We start from the raw sequence: 20353 nt of genomic DNA, 5'->3' as shown, positions 1-20353 counted from the left end.
AGAAGAGCTTCGCAATGGTGAACCAGAGACGCCATTTTCTGGGAGCCTGTTGTTTGTTTTCTGTTACTTAAACATGTAAATAAAACACAATTTTGTTTGACATCATGGGAATGTCTCATTTGTAATTTGATGCCTTTGGGAGATATTTTCAGCTTTCCTCTGCTTCATTATTCACATTTATACACATTTTGACCCGGGCTGTTAAACACATCCACCCCCCCCCCCCCCCCCCCCCCCCCCGATGTGTTTGTCTAGGACAGTGTCTTTCAACCACTGTGCCGCGTCACACTGGTGTTCCGCGAGATATTGTCAGGTGTGCCATGGGAAATTATCCAATTTCACATTTTTTCTCTAAAAAAACATTTGAGAGTGTCACTGACACAGTACTTTGATACAAGATGGGAGCAGGAGGTGGAGATTAACCAGACTGACGTCTGTTAAGTTTCATTTCACCAGCAACGTTCTGTGCTGCCATCTAGTGGTGAAGAGTATTGTAGCGATCACGGAGTTGGTCGCTGCAGGGCATGATGGGAGTTCAGGTTATGTGTTGCCGGAGGTTATTGAGGGTTATTGTTGGGGTTGTTGTGTGTGTTGATTTGTGCTTGTGTTGTGTTTTTGTTCCTCGGTTCAGATAGTTAATTATTTCGTCTAGTTTGGTTTGGTTTGTTGGATGTTGGTATGCAACCATGAGTGAGAAATGTGTCGTATGGAGTCTCATCCTGTTATGAAGTTCAGTCTGTGTGTGCTCATGTCAAAGTAAAATCCTCTGGTGATCAGCTTGCAAAAAAGAATCTGATCTCAGCAATTTTTCTGTGGCACTCGCCACATGCTGCTCTCACAGTTGACAGTGGCTGTGAGATCAAATGTTTTTTTAGAAAAAATAAAGGCGAAGAGTATTTATACATAATCACTCTGCAGATGATATTAAAATGTTCAAATGAAAAAGATTAACTGTATGACGTATTCACTCGTCACCAGTGTTTTAAACAGTGCCTTATAAATGACTGCCGTTAGTAATTAGTGATATTGTGAGCTTATTGCAGAGCTGTGGTCTCCAAACCAGCTCTCTTACGATTGCACTAAACTCTTGTTTACTTGAGGACAACATGAAAAACATGTGACTGTCAGTAACAACACAGTACCTGATGGACTAGCAGCTTAAGTAAACCTCAGCTTAGTTTTCTAACAGTCATTGATATTTGCATGTTTCCAGTATTGTTGAGCTGTTTTGTTGCTAATCTAGTATTTTGAAAATCTATTCCATTTATGAATCACTAAAGCTGCCGTTCCATAATTCAGATCTTGCCGGAGTGCAGGTTACGGTACGGCAAAGCGCACCCAAGTCCAACTCCATCAAGGCGGTGCCACCACAGAAAGTACGGTTAAAATGTAGGCGGGGTTGTGAACGACGCAGAGACGCGTCGAGCAAAGAACACGGAAGCAGCCGTCCTATCCCGGGAACAAAAAGTGCAGTGGGACCAGGACGTTTTAAGTGAAAACTTTTTAGCGTTTTCATTTCATTAAAGCTTCATGTTTACAAAACATTTTGAAAACAATGTACCGGTAGTTTTCATGTTGGTCCACTACTTCGTGCTGCTGCTTCGTGCCGTCACAACAGTGTGACGTATAACTGTCGTAAAATGAAACTGTTGTTTGTAGGCCAAAGTGCGCGCTCCCAGAGGATCCTGGGTAATGTAGATGTGCTAATAAAAGCCAGTTCCTGAGGTATCCAGTCGCCGTCCTCCTGATTTATACACGATACTCACGTGCAGAATAGTTTACAACGACCATGATGTGCACACACCGTGGCAACTTTTCAGGAAAGTTGCGCTTTACCCGCTTTACATGGAGACGGAATCAGTGCCTTCTTAAAAAGTTTTCAGTGGTTCAGAGCGCCGTTGTTGTGTAAACGGACACCCAAGAAGCAACATAACGGCCGTAAAATCCAGATTATAAAGAGTCTTCATCCAACAAACTGATGTAACTTCAGCTAAACACTTAATACACGATGTTGTGTATCGCAACAACACTGCAATAGAACAAATGAAATGAAATTGTCACTTAGATATTTCTTCCTTTTCGCCCATGACTCACTGAAGGAGTTATCACCCCCTGCTGGGACTGCTTGTTCATACATGTGCCAGTTTGTAGCAGTGAGTCGTTGCCGTGTGTGACATTATTGTGGATGAGTCAGTGAGCAGTGTTTCTCATGGTACAGCACAGGTGGATCAACAATAACTTTTCATTCTAAGCCAGTCAATCAAGTGAATGGGGTCTATTCCTCTGGTGCCACCAGGAGGGGTTGACATTTGAGGCTTTTGAGAAAAGTCTCGACAGCTCGTGATGGGATTACCATGAAATATCAGGATGTTTTTCACTGTCAAAACAGCCAATAACCCTGGAAATGTATTGGCTCTCACACAAACACCAGGTCAAAGTGTTTTCTTTGTCCAATACCTGCTAAACATAATCCTCAGCTGGACTTTGTTTTTACTGCTATATGGCCATGCACACTCAACCAACCCTCTGTTGGAAAGGGTTATAATGACGCATATATAAAGATAACTCTATGCAGCCATGTAGGAAATGAAAAAAAAAAGAAGCAAAGGTGAAATGTTCAAAGTGTGACTAATGTTACTGCTTAATTAAGTAGCAGATTGTCCCAGATACTGTGACGCAAGGTCAATTAATTTCTGTTTAGGAAGGAAAAAAAAGAGAAGAATTTAATCATATATAGCCCAAGAATGATTTCCCTGCAGTGAAAAGTCAATTAATTATTGAACATCCAATCATATTCATAACAGCGATGATTAAAGAAATATGTTTGATGTTATGTTTCCCATGTTTGAATGTGGAGATCGTATGAATGTGCTGCGTTTCCTTTTCATGTTCGCACCAGCTAAAAGACTTCCTGCTGACGCATTTATCTGCACGGCTTGAGGCCACGAGGTTTAAAAGCTATTCCAACTTCAAATGCTCGTTCACATATAGCAGGTTACATACAGTACATAGGAAGCAAACTAACTGATGTTGTCGTTAGAAACTGCATTTTCAATGAATTCATTATTTTTTTTTAGGTCTATTTTAAGACAGCACAACAAACTGTAAAGTTACTAGTCAACACATTAAACAGAAACAGATCAGACTCCAGTGTCGTGTTTGTGCTCAGTTCTCTTTTAGCTCCAATTTGATCAAAAGGCTGTCTGATTCTTCAGTTGCTGCAAATAACTGACTTTCCAAGAATTTCACAAAAAAATCTTTTCTTAAAACTGGTAGGATGGTATTTTGGTTTTGTTTAAACCAAGAAGCAAAATGTTGTGCAAAAGCTCAATATATCGAAATTGCTCAGTACGAAACAAAATCAACACATACAGGCTTATTTGTAGACCCTGTATCTTCAAATCTATTAAGTTAAGTTTTTGTGGCACAGAAGCTCTATCTTTTTTTCTAAATCGCAACAAAACACAAGAAATAAAGTCCACAAGAACACAGGTGAAACACGAGGGCTCACGAGGGCTCATTTACACTGCATTGTACTGATGCCTAGATCATATTTGCTGCCTAAATCAATTTTTTGTTCTTTTTCACATGCGGTTACACGTATTTTTATCAAGTGACCCATCTTTGATTCTTGCAAGTACATTTTCAGACAACATCTCAAACTTTGCACATGCATATTTATATTCTTTACAAACGACAAGCTACTTCTGAACTTCTAACTGGGAAGTCAAAAACATGATGACGCATGATGCTCATGTTACGGTGCCCGAGAAGGCAGTTATTACTTCCTCTCCTCAAAGACTGAAGTCATGTGACCTTCCTCAATTAACCACTGTGCTGGATTTTCGTCTTGTCAGATAGCGTCCAGGCTTCACATTTATGTATTGCACATTTACTGTATAAATGACAAAATAAGCTAGATGGTTGCCGATTTGATGACGTTAGAGATGCATTGTCCAAAAAAAATGTGATCAGCCCGGTCAGACCGTGATCACATTGGCTCATATCTGACTCATATCAGATTTATGTCCACATATGCATTAGGCCTGTATCTGATATCATAGAAGCTAAATGTCTGTCTCTTTTTCCTGCTTAAATCGTCTTTAAGCAAATTTGATCCGTGCCACACTTCAGCAACAAATCAGAATTGAGTCATAATACTGAAAGTGTAACCGCCAAAGAGACACTGGAAAGCTCAAACGCAGAAACACAGACAGAATCACTGGAGCACTATCCACACCAAAAACACAGACGAATTGAGAACCAGAATACACAGAAGACACACAATATAAACCACAGCCAGCAGGTGAAGACGATCACTCACAGGTGAAATACATCATGGGCGGGGAGCAGCAATCAGATGGAGGGGAAGTCAAGAAGCCGAGTCAGGCTGTGTATACAAATACCCACGTTTTTTTTCAAAACAGATATTTCCCACCTCTAAGTTTACAAAATAAAAAGTCATTTACAGCAGATAGGCGGCACAAACAAACGGCTCATTATTAGAGAGGAAACATTCCTCACATGGTTGGTGGATCTGGCAACCTGGCTGCTTGGCAAGTTCATCGTGTGTGTGTGTGTGTGTGTGTGTGTGTGTGTGTGTGTGTGTGTGTGTGTGTGTGTGTGTGTGTGTGTGTGTGTGTGTGTGTGTGTGTGTGTGTGCTGGCAGCCGTACACACACTCCAATGCCTGGGTCATTTTAAACATTTGTCCATTTGCAGAATGATCCAAGAAAACTGCTACTTCCATGTTCAAAAATCTGAAAAAAAAACATATATGCAGATTGCCAAATTATCTTTCTTTTTTAAACAAACTTTATTTGTCATTTCGACAAAATGTAATGAAAAAATCATGTCATGAAAAATCAGTGCACAGCAGGCATGCTTTTGGCATAAAAGAATGAATAAAAAACTAAATATATTGCACAGTCTAATCACGATGATGCTTCATGGTACTGTATCTGGAAGAAAAAAAACACTTGTAATTTATTCTACGCATCTCTGGGGTGGTGGTGTAGCATTAGAAGCCGGGTAAAGATCAATTTTATGCACATGTCCTCCACAGAGAGTCTGGTTTTCCTCAGGTACGGACTCTAATTGAGCGTGGTTTATATTGAAGACATGAGCACTCTCTGAAAAACATGAGTTCATATTAATTGAAAACATGGAAATTAACAGAAAAGTCTAAATAAATTATTAGCAAACATGATAGATCCAGATGCTTCTATGTAGGCTGTGAGAGAACTCTGAATGATTTATGATATGGATCTCATTTATTGGTCTTCACATTCATCCCATCAGAACCTTCAATGCCTGGAGGGGGTTGAACTGCACACCACGTCATCTTCAATTTAACATCAAATTAGGGCAAATCTGTTGAAAGACGGATGTTCACACTCCCAGGAGGACAAACCATAACCAACACTCGAGAGTTTCAGAGGCATGAGATTGCCAAGTTATTCCGAAAATTCCATTTTAAAAATAAATTCAACTTTATTTATATAGCACCAAATACAACACAGTCATTTCTGTGATTTCTTTACAGAGAGAAACCCAACAAATCCACATGAGCAAGCATAAGCAACTGAGAAAAGGAATGAAAAATGTCAATAAGCTCATAAACAGACCCACAAGAAAATTAAAAGCAAGCAAATGTAAAAGCAAGAAAAAAAAAAGTAACTTTTGTCATGTTTTGTCTATTTACATGAGGAATTGCAACTGCAAATATTCCGACTCCGTTTCCATGGAAACAAAGAAAGCTTAGCTTTTCTGAAGTGTTGCTACTGCACATAGTTTTATAGTTGGGGATCATGGTAAGAATAATCCGACATCATCGTCTGCCCATATCACATAGTTTCCAAAATGTAGCGGTGAAGCTTTTGTGAAATGAAAAAACAAAAAAACAAAACATGACGCATTTTCGCTTGCACTGTCGTCGAAGCAGCCTCTCACGCCTCATGCCATTTTCATCATCATCATCATCATTATTATTATCAGATAAGGCAATTGGCCCTAAAGAATACATTTTGCACATCACATGGTTTTTTTTGTGTTTATCTTGTTTTTGTGCATTTTTTATGGAAAAAGATTGCTTAACTGTATGGTTAAGTCCATCTTATCGTAGTAGATTTACATATTTCTGTTCACATATCTGGTCTTATTATAGCTGTTTGTTATTATTTTGTTATCAATTTGACCTTCTATGGTCCATCTTGTGTGTTTTTGTTGTAATTTCTGCAGAATGCATTATACTTTTTTGCATAGATTCGTGCCTCTTGCCAGGTGTTTTTAGGCCTTCTTTGTACTTTTGCATAGATTTGAAACTGGCGTGCTCGTTTGAAAACTTGTAAACATGAGGACAACACAATAGATTTAAAACCTCCACTGCTGGAGTTCTTAATCTGGTTAAAGCACAATGATGATAAAAGAAGAAAAACGATCTGCACGCAGCTGTGGGGATTTTATGTTTGTAAGTGACAGAAAGATTATGAAGTCATCATCCAGTCAGAAATGTGGAGCCCTCACTTCTAAGTCTTTATAAATGAATGCAAAATAAGCAGGATGTTTTTGAGGGTTTAGAATCTTGTTCTCGCATTTTAATTTATTTCAATGATTCAACATATTGGGGAAAGTTCCTACAGTTGAAATGCAACTTCCGTTTGACTTTTCTGTCTGAGTGGTTGCGTCTCATCTCTGCTGTGTGTTTTTATCTCTGTGTGGTTGGTTTGTTCCGGGTCGCTTCAGGCCTCTTCCAGTTTGCATCTCTGTGTGATTGCAATGTTTTGTTTGTTTTTGTATTTCTTTTGTGTCCATTATGAATTTTTGTGGTGGTTTTGCAACTTTCTCAGTGGTTTGTGTGTCTTTCTTATTGATTCATCTTTTGTTTTACTTTTGCATCTCTCCATGATTGTCTGTGTGCATTATTTTACAGTATTTTGTACTTTGCGTCTAACTAGCAACCAATAATGTAATAGCCAAAACCTAATCATTTTGGCCATTCTAAATCTAATAAAGGTGATAATGTAATCGTCTTCCAATAATATATTAATAAATTGATTTTTACAGAATGTTACATCCTCAATGAATGAATGAATATGACCATAATCCCATCAACTACACTTGTTTTTGGGGGTCAAACTGCATAAAACCTAAAAGAATTCCAAGAAAGGCAGACCTATGTATGCATTATAACATTATTGGCTGCAGTTATTACATATACAAAAGTTTTTTATTTTTTTTAAACGCTACTTCAATAATAGATCACATATAAGTATTGCGCATTCTTACATTATGGGCTTTATTACAATGAAAGCGGGGGGAATGATTACATTACCAGCATGTATTACATTATTATATGATTGTGAGGTGCTTTATTTGCTTTATTTGTTGTTCGCTACATATTATAATTGAGGGTCTTTTTTGGGGGGGTTGTGTGAATCTTTGTGTAATGAATTACATTGAACATTTGGTAGGCATGTGCTATTAAAGTCCTCTGTCTGTGAGTAATCATTAATAATGTGATTAAAGATTCATTTTTTGGGGATAATTTTGTGGCTCTTTATGATTCACCTAGCAATATTCTGTCATGATGAGCAATGACAATAATTGACTAGAATGTAGGAGAGCAGTTGTCAAAAGACAACTGAAGAAAGCAATTGCGAATAAGGGAATTATGTTGCATCAATCTTTGATGATGTTCAAACTCCATGTTTGTTTTGGTTGTTTTGTTTGTAAATATATCTGTATTGATCCTTTTTATGTGTAGTGGATGTTTATGAATCTTATGAGTAATCTAATGGATATGTTTGTCTCCACAGTGGCAACTAACGGGGATCAAGCGGACCCCCGGTGGGTCCCCGGCTCTGTGCAGATAGCCACGCCCACACGCAGCGCGCTCCACTCGGCCTGCGGATCCGCAGCGTCCCGCCTCCCGGAGGAGGTAACAGACTGGAGGCTGTTGCTGCGGGTCACACGGTGGGAACTCACCCGCTCAGGGAGGCTCCGTCTGCCCCGTGGAGATGTTGTAATCCGCACTGAAGAGTTATTTAACTCCCCTTCCCTCTCGGAATGAAGCAGTAAGTCCCTCCGGTCCGTCACCATGTGGAAACCTGTCGGCGGGTCGAAGATCGCCGTTGGACCGGCGGGAGCTCGGTCCGCCGCCGCAGCAGCAGCCGCGATCACCTGCCTGCTGGTAACCGGGATGCTGGCGCTGACCGGCGGACAGCCGGGCGGCGCCACCCCGGCGAAGCCTCCCGCCGCGGCCGGGGCGAAACTTTTCTCCACGTATTTCAGGAGGCTGAGCCGGGAGAAGAGGGCGGCCGACGGGCCGCCGCGGAGCAGCGCTCCTCCCGGGCCGGTGGAGCCTCTGTCCCCGGCTGACTTGCTCATCGCGGTGAAGACCACCTGGAGGTATCACCGGCAGAGGCTGGAGCTGCTGCTGGACACCTGGATCTCCAGGAACATGCATCAGGTGAGGCAAGCTTTTCAGGCATGTTGATGTACAGACAACAACAAAAACTTTTCTTTTTTTTTAATTCTTCATGGAAGTTTGAGCCCAATTCTTCCCAGCCCCCCCCCCCCCCCCCCGCCCCCCCTACCCCTGTTGCACCGAGGATCTCTTTGATCCAGCCTGCCAGTGAATTGTAAAACACAGATAGGAGCCTTTGTGATGAATGAGATGGAGATCTGAGGGCTAACAGGCCAGTCACACTGCTGTTAATGTGTTGACACAATACAAGCAGGAGGGAGAAGGACTCTGCAGGACTTCATCTACATGACTTTCCTCACTGCACAGAAAAAAAGAAAGCAATTGTTCAACTCAAGGCCACTGTGAATTTTAATAAAGCAGCTTCAAAGTGGCATGCCATGGCCTCACAAAGAAAGACTGTCTCTATAGAGCAGTAAATATGTGAGAGGGGCTGTTTGAGGTGGTGTTTTGAGGATACCATTCAAACATTTTTGTGGCTTGGTATGGTGGCCAGCTGAGTTGGACTCAACTGAGGCCGACTGTACCAAGCCAGAAATTGGTCCACTTTGGACCAGAATGGCTCCAGGTTGAGCTCGGGTCAGTCCAGGATAAGACAATTTAACCCACTATGAACCACATCTGGGGTTCTTAAATAAAAAAAAAAAAAATTAAAGATCTGTTTCATATGCAATATATATATATAAAACGTAGTGAAGGAACTTGGTTGATGCAGATTTTTGGACTTTATTGTGGTATTAGGTAACAAAAAAGTCGGATATGTATATCATGATATATAACGTGACTATGTTGATTAGTAATGACGTGTGTTGATGCGTCACATCAAATATGGCGGCGGCGGCGACGACCTGCTGCAGAAGCTCCTGATGCTATTTGGTTCAATAAGGCCACATGTTGGACTTCTTAAAAACCAGCATTTTTGCCTGCACCTCGTTTTCTTCTCTGTTTTTGCTGTGTTTCTGCGGTAGAGTTACCGCGCCCCCTATAGGCCTGGCGTCCTGCGTCGTTCACAACTCGGCTGACATTTTAACCCTACTCTCTTGTGGTGGGTGCGCTTTGCCGTACTGTACCATCTCGGCCCGCCTTGCTCCGACACGTACTGCGCAGTGAGACCGAGGCTAAAGAGTCTATTTGGGGAGCATCACTGCGTTTTCTGGGAAGAGCAGCAGAAGGAAAATTACAGGGGGTGGGGGGGGGGTCATGTAGAGGCCTTATCCCAGTGTTATTTTTGTTAAATAAATCCTGATGAGAAGAGTTCAGCTCAGTAATTAAAATGCATCTTTTGAGCTGCTAGGTTTGATATTATAGAGACAAATTCACAGACGGTGAGTTCAATGGAAACATGCCAGCCTGCTAATTGCTAACTCGATTTACTCCGCTGTAAACATTTTGTCTTTCAACTAATAATTGAGGACCAAACGTTGTTTTCTTCTGAAGCAGATCCATCGTACCGATATTTTTCACGAGATCAAGCTAATGACATTATTTTCCACCTCAATTCATCATTACAGAAGCTTTGACTTGGTAACATGAACCATCCCTCAATCTCATAGACTTGTTACACATAATTTAGGGCTGCAGCCGAACTCAGCTGACACTGGAAGAACAGGACTGGCAACACACACGTTCATATTTACAATGAAATTAGACCAGGCAATTAGATTTCTCCCCAAGCGAGGAACTAAATCCTCTGTGAGGCGGAAGTGCAAACCAAGACACCTTAAAATCTAAACTATGATTCTGTAATTTGACACTTCACTCATTCCTCATGCTGGTAATTTTAAATCATCTTTACCTTCAGGTGCAATTTTAAAATGTTTCTGTTACTCGGGTTACTTTTGCTCAGGCAGATCATCTGGACAGGGCTCCAGTCACATTTGTGAGGATACCATCAAAGGTTGTCTCTGTGAGAACTGTAACTCTCACTGTAAACCCAACAAGAGCAGTAAAGCCATGTATTGAGCCCATTCATCGGAAGCAAACTTATGTGGATTAAAACTTCGGCGTGGGATCTCCAGGAGCTGGAATGTGCACGGAAGATGAAGGGGAAGAAGTTGCAGCTTCTTGCAGATAAATATCTGAGATCAAAGAGGAGATGGCTTTGACAGCTTTTTGGTCTGAACCTCGGTGGCGAGTGAGTCAAAGATGAATCTGTTGCTGCGCAGCACATGGTGCCGCGGCGAGCTGCACCCAGCGGCTTCAAAGCCGGTAATGAGACCCAGACGTGACTGCGGATTGTTCGGCGGTCGCTCTGACTTCTACCGAAACCCCCCGGGTGCTGGAGGGAGACACTCATGCAGCTTTTTGTTGACATGTAAACGCGAGGATATACTGGTGGGGGATCAGCTGGTGTGTGTGTGTGTGTGTGTGTGTGTGTGTGTGTGTGTGTGTGTGTGTGTGTGTGTGTGTGTGTGTGTGTGTGTGTGTGTGTGTGTGTGTGTGTGTGTGTGTGTGTGTGTGTGTGTGTGTGTGTGTGTGTGTGTGTGTGTGTGTGTGTGTGTGTGTGTGTGTGTGTGTGTGTGAGATGCATTCCTGCATCTACTCTCACGGTCAGGTGTTTGTAACTCTACCTGTTTCCCAGACACACCTCCAAGAGACTGCTGAGTAATGGAAATGTGACAACACACAAGCACACATTGTCTGCGCGAGCTCCCCGAAAACGCGCACACACACACACACACGCCCTGGGAACTCGCTGGATTTTTCATGGGAAGTTAAAAATGTGTCTGATCACAAGAGTACACACACACACACACACACACACACACACACACACACACACACACACACACACACACACACGTACCACTTGTCTCAGTGGTTGCTGCTGTTTCCTGCGTTGTAAAGTTCAACTCCTGGCCACCCACCCCCCACCCTCACCCCTGAAAGAAAAAAAAACCCTGCATTTTCTCCCACCCCCCCAACCGCTTCCTCAGCCTTGGCTGAGGCACACACTTCCATGACACAGACACACACACTCTCACACTTGTACTGATGCAGACGCCAACTCTTCTTGAGGAGCTTAAGAGGATCAGAGGGGAGAAAAAAAATGAGTCTGACAAGAACTCACAGCTGGCAGAGCTTGTTCCCGCTCTTCTTTTTTTCTCTAGCTCCACCACAGGCAGTGATGTGATCACACAGTACTTTTAATTATTTAATTTGTGATTCGTGGCAGTTGGGTTGTAAAATGCAACCCCTCCGTGTTTGGTGATGTCAGATGATATTTCTGCATCAATAACATGGGTTTTAAATGTGTTTGGTCAAGTTTAGTACAGCAGGAGATAAACGATTATTATTTAGTGTCCTACTCCTTTGCACTCAGTTGGACACTCAAATTAAAGACAGAGCGAGAAACTTCTCTGCATTTGTGAAGAAGGGGAAGAAAAGAAGACCTCAAGGACACATTAGGCTAAAGCTTTGAGATCTAAATTAAGTTGAGTCGGTAGGTAGATTTCGGGCAGTGTCTTTCAAAGTGTGGAGCAGCTTGGCCACTAGTGGGCGCTGTTTCTATCTGGTAAAAATCACCTATGTATGCATGCAGAGAACGGTCTGCTGTAAAAGTTCAAGCTCCTTTCAACTGTCTTCCTTGGTTGTGTTATGAGTGGATCACACATCCATACGGCTATTTACCACGACAGCAGTGCACATGTGCAGTATTCACGTTTTTAGAAAAGTTGCATTGTCCCACATTTACACTGCGATGGAGACGCAGTGTTTTCAAAAAGTTACATTTCCAGTAGCCCTCTCCCCCTCCCCAATGCAAAAGATGTGTTTCCAATGTCTGTTTTGTGGAACCACGGCCACTACCCAAAACATTTGGAAATTGAAGGCCGCTCCTCCTGGAAACAATATCTGGCATGAGGTCAGCTAAACTGCAGTACAAACAACCAAATTCAAACAACCCAAACCGAATGTGACAAATGTCATAACTGCCATCTCTCTTTCACAAATCTTCCTCTTTGGTGTTGGTTGCGCAATAGAGGGACTCCTGAAGTTGTAGAAAGTCCCTTGGAAACTCTTTCTGAGATCCCAGCTTGTACAAATATAGCCGCAGTAACCAATAGTGCATTTAGCGCAGCACACATCCATTGTTGTAGCAGCGATGATGCATGAAGTCTGGAGAAACAGTCAAACGTTCCTTTTATTCAGGATCAAATGTCAGAAATTGCCACATGCACACACAACCCACCACTTTAACTGAACATCTTAACAAAATTAAATGTTTTGAGTCATCTCATTGAATCTAATCAAATTTGAAAGCAGGCAATGTGAACCAAAAGGGAAAACTGAAGAGAAAACCTCACAAGCATTGTACTCTCATGTTTCTGTCAACTCATAAGTGATCATTTGGGGACATTTATCTGTCTGCTAAGAAACAGGAAAACCAGTAGTTTAAGGAGTGAATGTAAACTAAAAGAGGACGAAACAACAAACAGGGACAATGCAACCGTTCTAAAACCCTGCTCCCCGTGCACGTGCACCACGGCCATTGTAAGTACTTCTTCTGCACAAGTATAGACAATAACAGTGTTTGCCTCCAGAATGTCACGACTCCCAGTCCATATTCTCCTGGGACTTGAGTCAGCCGCAATAGCAGTCCAACTTGGTCGTCTGTCCATTTGAATGTCCTTGTACTTGGCCATTGTTAATGTTTATCACTTGTGAGAAAAGTCTCAACCACGGTGTCTGTAAATAAGGTCAAAATAAACCACAGAGTTAGTATGTCGGCCTTGTTGTCATTGTTTCATTTCAATTCCATTGTCCTGTAAAAACTGAGCTAAAACGAGACTGTTTATGCACGGCCCTGTGTGTGCACCCCAGGGTGTGTGCCGGCTTCCTGTGGAAAGTTATGGGGCCTGCACAGTTTCCTGAGTGTGCGCTGATCCTCAACCCCATCACTCGTCACATAAACACACACAGCTACGTGGCTTGTGACCAGCTGCTCTGCTGCTGACGGACAGGAGGCTTACCTTCGGCTCGGCCTTCTCGTCCTGCATGCCGCCGCCGCCGCCCTGCGGAAACGGGTGGAGCCTCACCTGAAATCACAAACACTGACCTCAGAACAATGAAGGCTGCTGGAATAACACGCATGGTGTTGCGTTGTGTTTTTGTTTTTGTTTTTCTGCAACAGACGTACGTGTTCACTGATGGAGAGGACGAGGGGCTGAGGAAAAAGATGGGTGAGAGACACACACACACCTTACTTTTTTGGGGGGACATTAGTTGAGTAGGGCTTCTCAAAGGGTCTGTGACTGAGACCCTTCCTCTCACACAGCTTAAAGCACATTGCGTGCAACTCCCTACCCCCAACCTGATTTCGTCAGAATTCCTTTACAGAAATGAATGAGGGGATTGGGATCCTGCTGGGAAAAGACACCCCCTGACACTCTAGTTCTACAGCACAGTGGGCCCACCATTGTTCTAAAGTTGGCCATACCTCCTCGCCGAACTCAAACTCCTGACATGGGGTCTCTTACCTTAAACCTTTTCTGACTCAAACTTTGTTTTTATGTTGACAAAAATTGAGAGAAATGCTCTCCAAAATGTGTGTACACAGATGCAGTTGTCCACAACTGTAGTAAATGTTCATGTACACACACACACAGTCAGCATTTGGTCACTTCACCTAAACGTAACCCTCACCCTATTCTAACCACACCTGGAACTGTGATTATTGCTGCTGTACGGACACTCATGAGAGACGATGAATGTGTTAATACACACACATACACGCTGGTTGTGTTTTTTTGCTGAGTCGCTGCAGTGTTATCTGCAGGTTGACAGGCAGGAAAGCAGGAACCAGACTGCTGACTGAGCAATGTGTTTTCCACAAAGTCCGGGAAGTCACTTCATTTTAATCAACAGACCTTTTCCTCTTTTTTTACTGGCAGAATTGTTCTGCATTCAATGAGGTATTCTTCTCATTATCAGACGCCTTCATTATGTGACTGTAATTAGTGTCTGGGGGTTTTTTCAAGCAGCTTCCATTCTTCTTAACATTCTGCGTTTTATAATCGACACATTTCCTCGTCGTTCGGACTCCTTCTCACTGATTTGTCTCATTTTGCTCCTCAGGCTCCCACCTGATCAACACCAACTGCTCCGCAGCACATAACCGTCAAGCCCTCTCCTGCAAAATGGCCCTGGAATATGACACTTTTATTAATTCCGGGAAGAAGTGAGATACATACCCACATAAAACTCTCTGCACCGCTCAGACCTACAGACGGAGCGGCTTGCTAACGCTCTTCGTCACCGTGTGCCGCAGGTGGTTCTGTCACGTGGACGACGACAACTACCTGAACGTGGGCTCTCTGCTGAAACTCTTGTCTCGGTATAGCCACGCTCAGGACGTTTACATCGGCCGGCCCAGCCTTGAACGACCAATCGAGGCCACAGAGACGCTCGACACAACTGAGACGGTAACTCACAAGTCTGATTTCAGAAATCGTGGAACAAAGTTGTTGGGGTTTTTTGGGGGGTTTTCCCTCCGTTCCCTTGTCCAACAGCTCTGTTCCTCTTCTGAATCAACACCATTTAGCTTCGGTCTCTTTAAGGTTTACTGCTCTGAAAGGCCTCATTTTTCATGACCAGGCAACCTACAGCCTCAAATCCCTGTAATTTGGCATCAGACTCTTAGCGGCAGTGGTTGCTCCTGTAATTAGTGATTATGAAGAAATTAGTGATGGTGGTTACTATACGTTGATAATACTGGAAATAATCGGATGTGATTTGACTGAATCAATTAAAAAAGCTTTTCTTTTCATCATTTAAAGGTCAGAGTGGTGAAATTGAATATGAATCTCGATCACTGTAACACTATACGCACGCCTGATGTTGAGGGAAAGTGTTTCAAACCCTCCCTTGGATTCAAATACTGCTTGTATGTTGAAGTAATGGAAGCTAAATCAATGTGGACAGTGGAGCTTAAATAAAAGGAAAAATACATCACTTCATGTTTTATATAGTATTGGATGTCCACAGGTCAAGTTGAGGGTCTCTCTCTGTAGAGTTTGTATATTCTCCCCGGTTTCCTTCCACTGTCCAAAAATGTGTTTTGAGGTTAAATTGCCCGTGTGTGTGAATGTGAGTGTCTGTCTCTGTTTGTCTCTGTCTCAGTATAACGCACATAAAGATGGACTGAATCATCTGATGCCATCATGCTACATCCCTCCTCCTTCATGCTGTTTGTGTGTGTGTTTGTGCAGAAAAAGGCTCATTTCTGGTTCGCCACCGGAGGAGCAGGCTTCTGTCTGAGCCGCGGCCTCGCCCTCAAGATGAAGCCCTGGGCGAGGTGAGTGCTCACTTTGGTCTCTGACACTGTGTGAGCTATAAGTCCTCGTCTACTCACCGAGTGTATTTTCTTCCCGCGTCCAGTGACGGCGCTTTCATGACCACCGCCGAACACATTCGCCTGCCCGACGACTGCACGGTGGGATACATCGTGGAGGCTCTGCTGGAGGCGAGCCTCACGCGCTGTCCGCTGTTTCACTCCCACCTGGAGAATCTGGCGCTGGTGTCTGACATCAGCAAGCAGGTACACTCTCAACCTCAATAGCTGGGAAATAACCATTTCTTACTCTGGGGAAACTCCAAATCACATTTTGTCTTCCTGTTGCCACCAGGTCACGCTCAGCTACGGCATTATGGGAAATAGCATGAACACTGTCAATGTCAAAGGACCATTTTCACTTAAAGAAGATCCCACCAGGTAAGGTGTCTGCCAGTATCAGTGTGTGATCAATGTCACTGAGGACTCAGATATTTCTCTGCAAACTGAGACGTTATAAGTTCATTTCCTTTTTCAACTTTTCCATATACTCACTGAAAAGTGCAGGCAGTATGTTCAATGAATTGTTTGACGAATGAATCTGGGGGAAAAAAACTAAATTGAATTATTTTCGATTAATTTCAGTCTGTTACCGATTTAATATGTCATTGCTACATAAATATTGAAGTTTGGTTGAGCACCCAATGCTTTTACCTCCAAACGGTCGACTCTTTTACCTGTAATAATGAATCTAGTGTCCCAAGACAGTTCTCGAGAGTAGGGTGGTTGCTTTACAGCGTGGAATGTTGAGAAATGGAATTACACTGCAGTATGTGTAAAAGACAAAATTACGTTTCCACAGGGACCATAGCAGGGACCAGACACACACACAAGCAACATTCATACAAATGATCCTATCTGAAGTAACCTTGACCAGAAGAAGATTCATGTTTTATTCAGCCAGTTATCGCCGCCTCTCATTCCCCTGCCAGGCGTATTTATTGTATTGCCTTGAGGTAGTTGTTGTTTAATGTGTTGCTTCATGGAAGACACACACTATAATAAATGTAGAAGGTGGGAAGCGTTGAGATAAGCGGCCACTCGCTACATTTCCATTGAGCAGGAACAACATGTGTACTCCAGCCGTGCTTTATGTAAGAGAGTCGTGTCACTACGACAAGTTTCCTGGCTTTGTCCATTGTGTGCGCCTGCGTGTGTTGGCCCGCCGGTTGCATTGTCGCGGTCTTTTACTTTGCAATGCGCAGCTGGCAGCTTCCAGGCATTGTAACAGCGGTTTCCCTCTCCTCCGCAGATTCAGGTCTGTCCATTGTCTGCTGTACCCAGACACCCCGTGGTGCCCCAGCCCCCGGCGGCTTTAACACCCGCCCAGAGACAAAAGAGGGGAGGAGGGGGAGAAAGGCAAACGGCTGGAGAAGACGCTCCGCAGAGACTCAACACGGCCCTCCGCTGTCTGCTGGAGAACGTCGGAAATGTCCCCCCCCCCTTCCCACATGTTTCACGGCAGACCGAGTCCCGAGGGGAGGAACATTGTCGTCAGCTGAGCTGGCGCTCGCCACAGAAAGGCCAAAAACTTCCAACAGGCTGTCTGGTTTCATCAGCATTGGACTCACCCACAATAATCTGGATTTCTGGGTGTTGGACTGTCACTGGGTCTGTTCCCGCCGGTTTCCAGGCTGCACGCTAAAGATGAGATATTTGGCTACTGTTGAACATTGTAATCGATTACAAGTAAAAGTAATGTGCAGAACAAACACAAAATATTACTTACTTTTAAAGGGTGTTTAGTGCAGTGTTAATAGCAGATCTTGAAGTGAATTTAAAGCACATGCACAATAGTATGTGAAATTTATGTCATTTTGTCGATAAATTGGCTACAAAACTACAAATTCTTCAGGAATTCAAATTGTAGCAGTACTTAACTTAGTATTTTTGTCCATTATTTCTATAATGCTGGCTGGAAAGTATCCTTGATTCTCCTCATAGTGAACACAGGGGTGTCAAACACATTGCAGGGTTATATCCTCAGCGGGCCGGACTGGTAATATAGTGTCGTAGTAACACTTTGATTTAACCTTTAAAGTTTTTATTTGTTGTGGCACCAAGTGCAAGTATGGAAAAGGTTTATGTTTTAGTACATGGTTACAATCTCAACATTAAGCCAGTTTTAATGATACTTTCTGCTGCTTAGTACAACAACAATAATAATAATAATAATACATCTTAATGAAGGCGCCTTTCCCGGCACCATATAATCATACAAATACAGTGAAACGTCCAACAATCTTCTCTTAAACAGTTAAAAGGTCTATGCCTTCTTTGATATTTTTTTCAATTTGCTTGGTCTTTTCCCTACACCAGATTGGAACCTGTTCCAGGCCAGGTTAACCGGCCTCATGTTCGACACCCCTGCTTTCAGACATGCCTGAGGAAACGATGCAAAATGCTACAAAACTGAAGTGGTGACATCTTTCAGTTTTAAACAAATTAGACTATTTAACATGAGCAAGGTCCTACACCTTTACCTTTATAAGCCAACACAGTTTGAGTCGCACAATGAGCTGAGAAGATGCAGAACTTCACTGTCAGGTCAGTGAGGACAATGTCATTCAGATGGTTCATGCAGCATGTATCCTTTAGTAAATTCCGAGTAAATGAGCCAGTTCCTTTGCAGTGAAGTTGTAGCAACCTTTCCATATGAAGTGTTGGACCCACATGAGGAGATTTAGTCAGCTAAATGCATTTTCTTGTATCATGGTGAAGGATGAATGAAATGTAGATTCATGGCTGCATCCCACTGTGGTTTTAATGATCCGATCGTCACATCTTCTTTATTTGTTTTTTGTTGGGTTTTTTTCCTGCTATGTCAATGCCGTCACCTGATTTTATTATGTGCTTCTGTCATCATGTTTTAATATACAATTCCAACAGGTGTGCCAGACAAATCACCTTGAAGTGTTTCTATTGTCGCTTGTTCGTCTTGTACATTCCCTGTGGCCCACGCAGCTCTTTCAGTGCCTTACTTTGTTAGGTGGCGCAACAGAGTGTCGGGATTCCGCGCATAACACTGTTGGTCAGTAGGAAGGATCGGTCACTTTTCAGCATCCTGATGCACAAAGAAAATCAACGTTCAGTATTCACCCGCTCTATGCAGTATATATCATGACGCAGCACTTTTCCCACTTTTGGCTTTTTGTTTTGCCTCTCGCCATTTTCATTTGATAACAAGAGGTTAAAAGCGTTCGATCCTTTGGGAACCACGCCAGATTTCCCAAAGTGTCTGATAATCCGTTTATCCCTGGACATGTTCGACATAAGTGGTCCTCCTACCTGAAGGGTATTTTAGTTTGTAATGCATGTTTGAATGGACAAATTGTGATCAGAAGCGTTTATGTAAACAGTAGCAGTGTAAACATAACGGTATCTACTTTGAGGTTTTAATTGAGAAATGACTCACGTTGAGTCGTCTTCTATCTTCCCGTGAGCAGTTGTCTCGCTGTTATGTTGAAGTTACTGAAGGCCGACTGGTGAGACGCTGTTCCTCTTTCGAATGTATTTGATGAACCGTTGCTTCTGACACTCTCTCCAGTATCTGGACTGTGTGCAGACGTTACGGTGAATAAAAACAGTTTTTCAATCAGACGTGTTGAGGGTGATTCTTTTTTTGTTGTTGTTGTGCCACACCACACCAGGGGATTGCAGAGGGCGTCAAGGTACAATGGACACGGCTCCCACCTCTCCTGAGGAGTGTGTGTGTGTTTATTTGTTTAACACACACAGGGACACCAGCAGTAATCACATCTGATTGAACCAAGAAGGAGAGCCTGCAGAGATTACCAATGTTCAGACAGTCTGACTGTTTTCACAGAGGCTCTTTCACACCAAAGAAATCTTTATTCGCTTGTTTTTTGTTTTTCAAGATACTGAGTGAACAGCGACATCTACTGGATACATGTGGCTTTTCATGTTAGTGTTTTTCTTGTTTCAAGATTTATTGTGCAATGCGCAGCAGAAAAACATGTTTCCCCTGTAAAAAAATAAAAAATCCCCACTCTGCTATCCACAGATAATGCAAACAGTAAAATAATATGTAATAAAATATGTAAAAGAAAACCATACATGATACGCTGATCAAGGTAGTGCAAAATAGAAAACAAAAAAGATATATATATATATATATATATAACTAACAATCTGATCAAAATAACACAATTCAACATGGAAATAAGTTTGGATTATTACATTTTACAACAAAATCATTTTGCTGTTATAGTTCATAGATTTCAAAAGACATCTAAACCAGTGATTTGTTCAAGTTTGTTTCCCAATCGTATACAAGGTGTGGTGTAATAGATAACTTTTGGATAGGCTTAATAAATCCAATGAAAACTGTACTATAATTTTTAATACCTTTTCAACGTGTATCTGTACATTGTTCTAATTGTAAACTAAATCCCTTTTTATGGACTTCATGTAACTCAAAGCCCACCTTGAAGGAAAGCCCTTACTTAAGTTTCAGTATATGTCTTTATCTTTTGCCACTCACAACATAAAGATGTTTATTCCAAAATGATCTGAATG

General features: G+C 42.5%; 1 protein-coding gene across 1 annotated transcript; it reads left to right on the top strand.

Moving 5' to 3' along the window:
* The first annotated feature begins 7983 nt into the window (after positions 1–7983).
* On the top strand, positions 7984–19412 carry LOC308146115 (beta-1,3-N-acetylglucosaminyltransferase lunatic fringe-like). Its single transcript, XM_080517774.1, has 8 exons — positions 7984–8469; positions 13616–13664; positions 14560–14662; positions 14753–14906; positions 15693–15778; positions 15862–16021; positions 16110–16195; positions 17067–19412. Exons 1-8 carry the CDS (start codon positions 8098–8100, stop codon positions 17131–17133), a joined length of 1077 nt encoding a protein of 358 aa, XP_080373900.1. The 5' UTR covers positions 7984–8097; the 3' UTR covers positions 17134–19412.
* Positions 19413–20353: the final 941 nt, after the last annotated feature.

Source organism: Blennius ocellaris (genome assembly GCF_963422515.1).
Source record: "Blennius ocellaris genome assembly, chromosome: 3".
NCBI lineage: Eukaryota > Metazoa > Chordata > Actinopteri > Blenniiformes > Blenniidae > Blennius > Blennius ocellaris.
The sequence above is the reverse complement of the archived record's forward strand: the minus strand, read 5'-3'. Positions and strand labels throughout refer to the sequence as shown.

What these genes read in the sequence shown, in the direction of transcription:
- LOC308146115 (XM_080517774.1), top strand. Translation starts at nt 8,098, where the DNA reads ATGTGGAAACCTGTCGGCGGGTCGAAGATCGCCGTTGGACCGGCGGGA. An exon ending in TCTCCAGGAACATGCATCAG is followed by an intron (nt 8,470 to 13,615) that starts GTGAGGCAAGCT and finishes TTTCTGCAACAG; the next exon opens with ACGTACGTGTTCACTGATGG. An exon ending in TTTATTAATTCCGGGAAGAA is followed by an intron (nt 14,663 to 14,752) that starts GTGAGATACATA and finishes CGTGTGCCGCAG; the next exon opens with GTGGTTCTGTCACGTGGACG.